The sequence below is a fragment of the Rhinoderma darwinii genome, chromosome 3 (assembly GCF_050947455.1).
Source record: "Rhinoderma darwinii isolate aRhiDar2 chromosome 3, aRhiDar2.hap1, whole genome shotgun sequence".
Classification (NCBI taxonomy): domain Eukaryota; kingdom Metazoa; phylum Chordata; class Amphibia; order Anura; family Rhinodermatidae; genus Rhinoderma; species Rhinoderma darwinii.
This window is the reverse complement of record NC_134689.1, coordinates 430,547,280-430,558,963: the sequence shown is the minus strand read 5'-3', so window position 1 is coordinate 430,558,963 and position 11,684 is coordinate 430,547,280. Positions and strand designations below refer to the sequence as shown.

The 11,684-nt window shown below is 42.2% G+C and overlaps 1 protein-coding gene across 1 annotated transcript; it reads right to left on the bottom strand.

Annotated features, from left to right (window-relative positions):
* Nucleotides 1-404: 404 nt before the first annotated feature.
* Nucleotides 405-2,557, bottom strand: LOC142750789 (olfactory receptor 6C4-like). Its single transcript, XM_075859766.1, has 3 exons — nt 2,509-2,557; nt 2,077-2,102; nt 405-1,508 (listed from the first exon to the last, which is right to left on the bottom strand). The coding sequence occupies exons 1-3, from the start codon at nt 2,555-2,557 to the stop codon at nt 405-407; spliced, it is 1,179 nt and encodes a 392-aa protein (XP_075715881.1).
* Nucleotides 2,558-11,684: the final 9,127 nt, after the last annotated feature.

The following is an 11,684-nucleotide window of genomic DNA, read 5'->3' as shown; positions in this document are numbered from 1 at the left end:
TCCATTTTCTATAGATCAATTATAATTAAGACATTGTTTCATCATTGAGTGGTAAAGAATGGAATATCCCAGTTCCCTGTTTCATCTCTGAAATCACAAGAATTTACATATTTCAGGGGGATTTAATTATGCCATGGAAATGTCAATAGTCCCTCAATTATTAGTCAAAGGGGTAGTATGGATAAGCATCACCACCCTTGTGCATAGGCTGTGTGTGGTATTGTAGCTCAGCTCCATTCAAGGTAAAGGGGCTGAACTGCAATATCGTACATAACCTGCGGACAAGGGTGGTGCGCGTTATGGAAGAAAGGAGCCAGGTTTTTCTATTCTCATTCAACCCTTTTGGGATAAATATCCTTATCAATAATATAGGTTCTTACCCTGGCTCCTAGCAAAACATTAAATTATTTATTTGTTAGGTTTTCCCTCAGTCTGATGAAGCTTTTTATGATGGTGATCCTGATTTCATGGTTCTTCAGGCTGTAGATGATTGGGTTTAATAACGGTGTCACCACAGTGTAGAGTAGGGACAACATTTTGTTCATGCTAAATTGTTGTTTTCCAGATGGAGACACGTAGATGGCAACGAGTGATCCAAAACAAATACAAACTACGGTCAGATGGGAGGTACACGTGGAGAAGGCTTTCTTCTTACCGGTGGTGGTTGAAATTGCCAGTATAGAGCGAACAATGCAGACGTATGTTGTAAAGATAAACACGGTTTCAATGGAAGTTTCATGGGTGCTTATTACGAGTATTATCATTTCAAGTAGAGATGTGTCCGAGCAGGAGAGTTGTAAAAGAGGTCCATAGTCACAGAAGAAATGGTTAATAACAACATTGGAGCCACAGAAGTCAAGTTTGGAGATCAAGATGGTGACTATTCCGGTTAGAAGAAAACCTGAAGCCCAACAGAATGAAATCAACTGAAGACAAAATGTAAAACTGATGATAGTAAGGTAATGCATAGGTTTACAGATGGCGACATATCTGTCATAAGACATCACGGTTAGAAGAAGACATTCGGTGATCATGGACATCGAAAAGGTAAAAAGTTGGGTTATGCAGCCGACCTTCGAAATGGTGGAGCCATCATGTAAAATGACAATAAGTGTGTATGGGCAAATTGTTGAGGTGAGGATGACATCTGAAAGGGACAGCTGGCTGAGGAAAATGTACATGGGGTTATGGAGACAAGGTGTGATGGACACCAGTGTGATGACCAGAAAGTTTCCAGCTAAGATCATCATGTAGATCACAAGAAGAACTATAAAGAGTAAAATCCTGAAACTATGTGGACTCTGGAAGCCAACAATGAAGAACTCATCGACTGATGATAGGTTCTGTCCCAGACTCATCCTTAAGGAGGGTAAAATAAAGGGAATGTCAAGGGAAGATATGGATGAGCCTCCAAGAAATATGAGAGCCAGAAGTTCATGTAGCTGAGCCCGGTTATCAGTTATCCCAACTATAGGAGGCACCTGAGGAGAACCCGTACCAGTGCCAACCTAGATAAAAATTTATAAAAGATGAAGTCATAAATAGTCATAGTTATGTGAAGTCCTTCTCTCCTTATTTCTTAATTTGGCTTAGCTGACGAAAAATAAACAAATTTAATGTTTTTGGACAGTGACTTTTGAACTATTTAATACATTACCTAGATTAAAAGAATTATTCAGGATTAGAAATAGGCACCACACCTATCCATGGGTTGTTTCTGGTATTGGAGGAGCTCAGGTTTATTGATGTTAATAGAGCGGAGCTGCAATACCACACCCAATCTGTGGACAGAAGCAGCACTTTATTTTTTATTTTTTATAAAGCAGCCATATTTCTCTAATCATGGACAACCCCTTTTTGGTATAGCTGCACACTCATGTCAACCTAATGGGAATCTAGAAAGCTGAAATATGAGATGTGGTCTCACAGAATTCTCATACTGGAGGGCTGCTGACCCACTCTTTGTGTACTTGAAAAAATACAACCTTGTAAGATCAAAAACTTTAGTCACTGACGACCACTGGCTCTGAAGTCTGAGGACCCTTCCAAACAACTAGATATCTCCCTTCTTCTTACCTGTATGTAATTGAAGATAATGAATACTAAAGAAAAAAATATGAGGAAATTTAATAGAAAAATAATCAGAAATGACTGGGTACAGGTATACAGGGGCATAGCTATAGGGGGTGCAGAGGCATAGTCGCACCCAGGCTCTGGTGCCTAAGGGGGCTCAGAGGTCCCTCTGCCACATAAGAAGACAGAAATATTATAAATGTCACAAGGTACATGGGGGTCCTGTTACAGATTTTGCATTGGGGCCAAAAAGCTTCACGTCTGTGGGTATGTCAAATAACAAACACGTGTGTGGGTACGTCAAATAGTCACATCACAGATCCTATTATCATTGTCATTGAGTTTCTAAGAATTTTTTTTTCTAAATAAGATGCTAATATCTGAATTTTTGACTGACTTTTTGTTCGTAGTCTCACCCAATTTCACCCATCTTACCCCAGTCATCCAGGCTGTAGATAATCCTCCATGTTTTCCTCTGCAGCATCTTCACTGAATTGTATAATACAAATGCTGAGATATTTTTGTAAGGGACCTGGTTTTATAGTTGAGCAAGTCTAGAGAGAATATTCACAAGGGCTTCAATAGAAATGAATTGAAAACCATACATGTAATCCACTGAGATCCTCATCTCCCACACGTAGAGATAAGATGTCCAGAATTAATATAGATCTTAAACTGATCTAAGTTGGGACATGTTGTTGATCTACCAGACCTAGTTCTTCACACATTTTTGACAGCGGTGGGGTCATAGAGGTTCTCGCCACATATGTTAAACTGTCCAGATGTTCATCAAGGTCATAATTATCAACTAAAAATTTACAGAACAATGAAACACTAGGGTGAATATATAGAATGTGGACCCCTGACATTATGCCTATATTATATGAGTTTGTTGGACATCCCATTCCAATACCATGGGCTTTAATATGGAGCTGTTCCCCCCTTTTTGCACTTACGACAGCCTTCATTGTTTGGGAAGGCTTTCTACAAGAATTTAGGTTGTGAGAATTTGTGCCCATTCAGCCATTTGTGGGGTCAGGCGCTGATGTTTGGGGAGAAGGTCTGGCTCCGAATCATCATTCCGATTCTTTCAAAATGTACTGGATGGAGTTGAGTTTAGGGCTCCGTGCAGCCAGTCGAGTTCCTCCACACCAAACTCCTCACACCATGTTTTTATGGAGGTCGCTGCATGCACAAGAGTACAGTCATGAGGGAACAGTAAAGAAACAAAGCTGAAATTGTTACCACAAAGTTGGAAACTACAATTGGGTAAGAAGTTTTGGTGTTCTGTAGTATTACCATTACCCTTTACTCGAAATAAACGGTCAAGCCCTGAAAAACAGCCCCAGATCATTACCCCTCGTTCACCAAATGTTACTGTAGGCACATTGCATTCCAGTAGGTAGCCTTCTCCTGGAATCGGCCAAACCCAGGTTCCTCCATCAGAGGGCCAGATAGGGAGACATGATTTACACTCCATCGAACACGCTGCTCCAGAGTCGTGTGCTTTACAACACTCCAGCAGTCGCTTGGCATTGTGCATTATGATCTTAAAGGGGTTTTCCAGGGACACAAAACTTTTGAACTCATATTCTATGTAAATATTGAATAAAATTCCCAATATACAGTCTCTATTAAATCTAAACACATTTCTTCCTATTAACCCCACCTCTGCCCTGCCGGAAGTTCAGCTTTTCATCTGAGTCTTTTTTTCTCTCGACACAGGCTCGTACATGGGAGTTAGTACACACACAGACCTGTGTCGATACCTCACTGACCTACGTAACGACACAGGGCTGTTCTTCACTAATTATTCTACCCACTCTGTGTCAATTGACCCTCCCCACTAGTTCTCCCTTCCCCTTTAGTTTATCCCACCCACCTGCTTTATCTGCGGTGTGGTCACAGAATCACGTGTGCACACCTCAGATATCTAATGTGATCCCCATTATCCCTAAATATATGTAATCCCCATGATTGTAGATACCATCAGGCAGACAACTTGCAGGCAGTGATGAAAATGGTGCCTCTATTTAAGCCGAAACAAAGAACGAATGGAGCGGATAGTGAGGAGGCTGTGGACCAATAGGATGCCTAAAACCCGGGACTTCTGACAAATACCCGGGTTTAAGGCATCCTATTGGTCCACAGTCTTCTCAGTGCCTGCCCCATTAAATTCTTTGCTTACGCCTCAATGCCCGCCCCATTTTCTACCCATCAACGAAACTCATCAGCGCATATGCGCTGCCCAGCATGAAAAAAATAGTGTACCTGGAAAATCCCTTTAAGATTGTGTGCAGTGACCATGGAAACTCATTTCATGAAGCTCCGGATGGACATTTGGCCCCAGATATAGTCCGAGGCACCCATATTGTGTCAAAAAGGTATAGTTGGTTGTTTAGGGTATCTGTTAAAGGGGTTGTCCCTAGATTAAATGTTATCTCCTAACCACAGGAGAGGTGATAACATGCTGATCCCCATCGATGATGAGAACGGGGATCTCAATCCTCCGAATGAATGGAGCGGCAGGTCGCGCATATGAACTGCCACTCCATTAACTATCTATGGGACTGCTAGAGATAGCCGAGTACAGCACTTGGCTATCTCCGGCAGTTTCATAGAGAATGATTGGAGAAACAGGGCAAATGCGTGACCTGCCGCTCCATTCATTTAGTAAATTGGGACCCCTGGTCTTATCATCGGTGGGGTCCCAGCGTTCGGACCCCCACCGATCAGCATGTTATCACCTTTCCTGGGGTTAGTTGATAACATTTAATCTTGGGCCAGCCCATTTAAGTTTTTAAATTGACAGATGTCACGTATATGAAGGAGAAGGTCCGCTCTAGCTGGAGAGGCAGATTTCTTCCAGTACCGTGCAATAAGACAACAGGAAACTATTCAAAAGTGGAGGAGCAGCCTGGAGGACCTTTTACTTATACCCTTTGAGAGAATATTCAATAGGATATTCAGAGGATCCAATAGAATTTCTAAATAAAGAATTGAGTGTATCAAGGCCTTGACCGCATTCCAAAAAGGAGATATCCCTGGGCAACTACTATAAATAGGAGTGAGGAATTCAGAAGTTGAGAAATAGAGTAGAGGGAAAAGAACAAAAAATGTCGCTCCTCTAAGGTAAATAATGTAGGTACTATAGCGTAAAAAAGAAGGTAGTGAAACACTCACCTACTGGGGTTGTGCAAGATGGTCGGCACAACACAACTGTAAGACGTATAGCAGCATATTACTGTAGAGTGAAAAGGAGTCCACAGTATGCAAAGCCTCAGGAGTGGAACATCGGGTGTCCGTATAGAAACCACTTTAGCCGGTGATTGCATTTGCGGGCCGCCGATGGGTGAGAGAGGGAGCTACCTCCCTCTGTAAACAAGTTAAATGCTGCGGTCGCTATTGACCTGTTAAACGGCTGCGATCAAAGTAAACTTCTATCGCGGTCGTTGGAGCAGGAACCCAGCTGTCATCAGGGACAACTGTGCAGGGCTTAGACTGGGCCGCTGTGAAAAGGTGACGGCCTAGCCTAAGGCCCCTTTGTGACAGCCGTGACAAGACATATTGGTGGTCACTAAGGGGTTAAAGTAGTCTAATTGGGATTTTTAGGAGGTTAATCTGCTGTGTATAGTACATCTACTAGTTTGGATATTTTATTGATTAGACGTTCGATCATTCCTGTGGAACAAAAGGTCATATAGTTTTCCCAGTCATTGGAGAAAATCTTATCATGTGAAAAAGCATACAAAAATGGTATTCGTAAACCCCATGGAAGCATTTTCTCATTCAAATACATATTTAAAAACATGACATCAAGACTCTGCAAAGTCCTCAAACTTGAGGAAACAATCGGACATAAATTTTGTCTTCTCACGGAGAAAAGTCTTAACAGATACCTCTATGTTGTCCTCATTAGAGGTGAGGGGGTAACGTTGATCGGTTGTTGAACGAGTAGGGTTCTCGTTTGTTGACGTTGGTTCTGGTAATACATATTTTGACTGGTTAGATGGTCTCCTAAGCAGTATTCACCAGAGTATGCTGGTCGTATTCAGTGGGAAATTGGTGTCTCCCTTATCCGGAAAATCCAAGGAGATCCGGAAATATATGGTAGAGGGAAAAATAACAAAAAATGGCACTCCTCTAAGGTAGCAAGCATCCCTCGCTCCTTGATCCTGAAGGCAGATACGTCTGTAATATATGAGTTTTCTCTTTAGTGGCTAAAAACCATTCTCCTCTTTGACAGTAAATTACATTCGAGTCATCAAGTACCATATAACCTTTCATCTTTTATATCTTGACACAGGGATTGAGTATGCAAAATACTCCAGGCTCCGGCATCTGGAGCAGTTCACTGCATAATGAACAGTTCAAAGTTCAGCACATACACCAAGTAAATCTCACTAACCCCCATAAATATCAAAATAAGTAAATATACTGATGACAGTTTCATTTCTTGAGATACGAAGTTGTACTTTGCAGTCCATGTACGAAGAAAGCTAAAACACCTCCTTCTTTGAACTTTGACCTTTACTGTTTGACCCTCACATCATTAAGCACGGACTAATATAAAGCTTGCTTGGTGAAGTTTTCTTTTATGCTGATGAAGACCCTAGTTCACGGTCAAAACGCGTTGCACTGTGTTCTCATTTTTATCTTTTTATCCCCTATGCTCAGGGGTTCTTACGAAAAATAATAAACTTAAATAATAAAGAATAAAATCTTATTGTATCGACTTGTCTTCACCTGCTTGAAGCATCCGGATATACACCACGGACACAGGAGCGCCTCTCCTAGGAGTTGCTTTCTCTTTTTTCTCCTCAACCAGAAGTTGAGAAATAAGTTGGCGTATAATACCAGAACACCAGGACTTTTACTGTTTTTCTTTGTACAAGGCATAAGTAGACGTCTTGGCTGCCTTGCCAAAATAATTTGCCAATTTGAGAAGGTATTTCTCTGCCCAGAAAAATGTTCCCTCTTGGTCATATAAGGATGACATATGAGTTGGTCTGTTGTTTAGGCACTTAAAAGTAATTATACATCTTAAATCAACCCTCTAGTAGAAGGTTCTCTCTATAGAGCCTTTCAAATTCTGAGAATGGGGAAACTCGGGTTGAATAAAAAAAAGTTATGATATGGCTACCATTCGGGTAAGTGCAAGAACTTCTTTAGATGTTCAAAAGTAAGAATTTCTAGAGTGCGAGACCTGCTGATGGCTTGAATGGACTATCTGAAATTTAGGGTCGGAACAGCTCTGTTGCTGAATACAGAGCAAAATTTTCGCCGCCTGGTTGCTGATACCATGTGGAATCTTACTCTCCAGAAGAGCCAATTTCGGTGAAAGTTTTAGGAGGAATGAAAGGACGAACTTTCTAGAGTGGAAAACCCAAGATGAGTTGGAGAACTTAAAGAGACTCTGTCACCACATTATAAGTGCCCTGTCTCCTATATAAGGAGATCGGCGCTGTAATGTAGGTGACCGTAATGCTTTTTATTTAAAAAAACGATCTATTTTCACAACGTTAGGAGCGATTTTGGTTTATGCTAATGAATGTCTTAATGCCCAAGTGGGCGTATTTTTACTTTCGACCAAGTGGGTGTTGTACAGAGGAGTGCATGACGCTGACCAATCGGCATCATGCACTCCTCTCCATTCATTTACACTGCACTAGCGATATATCTGATACATCCAGGCTGGATGGTCATGTGTATTCATTATCAGGACACTGTAGTAATGTTAGGGTTTGTGTATGAAGCTGCACATAGCGATATATCTATATCGCTAGTGCAGTGTAAATGAATGGAGAGAAGTGCATGATGCTGATTGGTCAGCGTCATGCACTCCTCTGTACAACGCACACTTGGTCGAAAGTAAAAATACGCCCACTTGGGCATTAAGAAAGCTCATTAGAATAAACCAAAATCGCTCCTAACGTTGTGAAAAAAGATCGTTTTTTATATAAAAAGCATTACTGTCACCTACATTACAGCGCCGCTCTCCTTATGTAGGAGATAGGGCACTTATAATGTGGTGACAGAGTCTCTTTAATGCAACTGTGAATTCAAATGAATCAGACTTACTGAAAGAAGAAAGGAAAGTCTGCTGGTATTTAGAAATAATCCTGCCTTCTCCTTTGGTTAATCATCACTGAAGACCCATGAAAAATACTGAATCTATATCTGAACATATGTGGGGGTTCAGGGCACTATGCTGTTTATTGCCAAATAAGATTCTTAGAACAGATGAAACTGGAGACATCTGATATATAGGATTCAAGAATACAATACATTTCTCCACAGGCACTGGGTGAAGACAAGTTGTGGATACAAGAGTCTCGTTTTATAGTCTCTATACACATCTGCAATAAAATCAGTGAGATTTTAAGTTCTGCTGTGCTGGTTGGTGGAAATTTCATGGACATAACATTTTCTCATGATAATAATTGTAACGTCCGTGGTGCTTCCATCCGGTCGACACCCTTCTCTCCAGAGATGTCTGCACATGCGGCTGTCCTGTTCCACAGTGACCACCAGGGTGCGCTCGCGAGCTCAGTCCAGCCTTAAGGAGCCAGAGCACACAGAGGTGTGAGATTGAGTTGATTGCTCCCAGAGCACCCTGGACTATAAGAAGGGCTCTGCCCCTTCCTGTATTGCCTGAGCTTTGTTGTCGTTACCCTAGTCTGTCTTTGCAAATGGTCTCCTAAAGTATTTTCTAGTTCCCAGTGTTTCCCGTTCTTGCTACCTGTAACCTGTATCCCGTGCCATCCTGGTCAAGTGCCATATTGAGTTGGAGTCGTGCTGCACTGAGTACCACGCCTGTCCTGCTACACCACACCTGGTGCCTGCCTGCTGCCTAGTCCCAGCCGAGCCTGTCTGGCTACTGTCTGAGCTACCACAGGTACATCTATACAAACTATAGACTCTGACCTGTGTCCTGTTGGCCAGCTGCCATACCGTTAAGGCGGTACGGCCCCGTGGGTCCACGTACCCAACGTGATAATAATAATATTGCAGTGTTAATAAAGTCACCACCAGTAGACATGGAAACAGTTGATGGATCTCCTTTATCATCAGGGCCTGTCACTCATGGGACTATGCAGCTTCAAGTTCTTATTGAGCCTGATCATCAAAAAGTTCTTCATTTCCAACTGATTGCTTCTCCAAAGTTTCCAGTTATTTTGGGAATTCCTTCGTTTACTACTGACAATGCATCAATTGAGAAACACGTTGTATCGATTTTCCCACTGAATATTGTCACCTACATCTTCACTGCCCATCAATCTCTGAACTTACTTCTGAAGACTCATTACTGTCACAATATGAATAATTTCAGGATGTCTGTGATAAGAAGAACGCCGATAATCTCTCTCCACATCGCTCATATGATGGCCCAATAAAACTATTATCCAGAGATAAAATACTCTATATCTGAACCAGAACCCAAAGCGTTATGGGATAATTAGAATGATAATTGAAAAAAAGGTTTTATCTGTAAATCTGCATCTCCTGCTGGAGGACTCTTGTTTTTATGTTGAGAATAAAGACTCCACCTTACCTCTCTGCATTGACAATAGGAAGAATAATAACGTCACAGTTAACAACTGATATCTTCTCCCTTTAATTCCAGAATTACTTGATAGACTTTGTACAGCAAGAATACTCGTCCTTCTCAATTAATTAGAATGTCATCAAAAAGATAATTTATTTCAGTAATTCAATTCAAAAAGTGTCTCTCATATATTCTATAGATTCATTACACACAGAGGGATCTATTTCCAGCATTTTTTTCTTTTAATGTTGATGATTATGAATAACAGTTAATGAAAACCCAAAATGTAGTCTCTCAGAAAATTAGAATATTATATAAGTCATATTTCAAAAATGCTTTTAATGCCGAAATATTGTCCTACTGAAAAGTCTGTACAGTATATGCCCTCAATACTTGGACGGGGCTCTGACTCTGCATGAATTGCTACAACAATGCAGCGTGGCATGGAGGTGATCAGCCTGTGGCACTGCTGAGGTGTTATCAATGCAGCGTGGCATGGAGACAATCAGCCTGTGGCACTGCTGAGGGGTTATCAATGCGGCGTGGCATGGAGGTGATCAGCCTGTGACACTGCTGAGGTGTTATCAATGCGGCGTGGCATGGAGGCGATCAGCCTGTGGCACTGCTGAGGTGTTATCAATGTGGTGTGGCATGGAGGTGATCCGCCTGTGGCACTGCTGAGGTGTTATCAATGCGGTGTGGCATGGAGGCGATCAGGCTGTGGCACTTCTGAGGTGTTATCAATGCGGTGTGTCATGGAGGCGATCAGGCTGTGGCACTGCTGAGGTGTTATCAATGCGGCGTGGCATGGAGGCGATCAGCCTGTGGCACTGCTGAGGTGTTATCAATGCGGTGTGGCATGGAGGCGATCAGGCTGTGGCACTGCTGAGGTGTTATCAATGCGGCGTGGCATGGAGGCGATCAGCCTGTGGCACTGCTGAGGTGTTATCAATGTTGCGTGGCATGGAGGCGATCAGCCTGTGGCACTGCTGAGGTGTTATGGAAGCCCAGGTTGCTTTGATAGTGGCCTTCAGCTCGTCTGCATTTCTGGGTCTGGTGTCTCTCATCTTCCTCTTGACAATACCCTATAGATTCTCTATGGGGTTTAGGTCAGGCAAGTTTTCTGGCCAATCAAGTCCAGTGACCCTGTGGGTATTACACCAGGTATTGGTACGTTTGGCAGTGTGGGCAGGTGCCAAGTCCTGCTGGAAAATGAAATCAGCATCTCCATAAAGCTTGTCAGCAGGGGAAAGAATCCTGTTAGATGGCTGTGCTGACTCTGGACTTGATATAACACATGCAGGTATAAAGGGAATACCCACTGCGGAATAAACTGCTGAACCAATGATTCGGGAAGTATTGAAATTACTGGAAATCTAGATAATGTGGTCTCTGATGGAGGGGCACAGTTCACTACCAAATTCTGGAAAAGCTCTTGCTCTTCTCTTGGAATAAAAGTAGATTTGTCTTCTGCCATATGTCCTCAATCAAATTGGCAAACTGAAAGAACTAGTGAAATTCTTGAACATTTTTTTCGATGCTTTATTAGCTATCGTCAGGATGACTGGTTGGATTACTTTACCCACAGCTGAATTTGCATGTAAGGCTGGGTTCACACGACCTATCTTCAGACGTAAACGAGGCGTTTTACGCCTCGATTTACGTTTGAAAATACAGCTCCAATACGTCGAAAAACATCTGCCCATTTATTTGAATGGGTTTGCCGACGTACTGTGCCGACGACCTGTAATTTACGCGTCGCTGTCAAACGACGACGCGTAAAAAAGACGGATCGTCAAGAGAAGTGCAGGACACTTCTTGAGACGTAATTTGAGCCGTTTTTCATTGATTCCAATGAAGAACAGCTCCAAGTTACGCCCGTCAATGACGCCTCGCAAAATGTGAGTACGAGCAATTACGTCTGAAATTACAGAGCTGTTTTCTCCTGAAAACAGCTCCGTAATTTCAGATGTAAATGCAGTTATCGTGTGCACATACCCTTACACCTTGGAGAATAATTCAACATCATAAAGTCCTTTCTTTGCTAATACAGTCCTTCTCC

Bases quoted from the DNA above. Each gene is read 5' to 3' on its own strand.
- LOC142750789 (XM_075859766.1), bottom strand. From the start codon at position 2,557: ATGCTGCAGAGGAAAACATGGAGGATTATCTACAGCCTGGATGACTGG. The intron at 2,103-2,508 runs GTAAGATGGGTG...TTTTTTCTTTAG, and splicing joins CTACAGCCTGGATGACTGGG to TATTCATTATCTTCAATTAC. The intron at 1,509-2,076 runs GTAAGAAGAAGG...ATTTTTATCTAG, and splicing joins TTATCTTCAATTACATACAG to GTTGGCACTGGTACGGGTTC.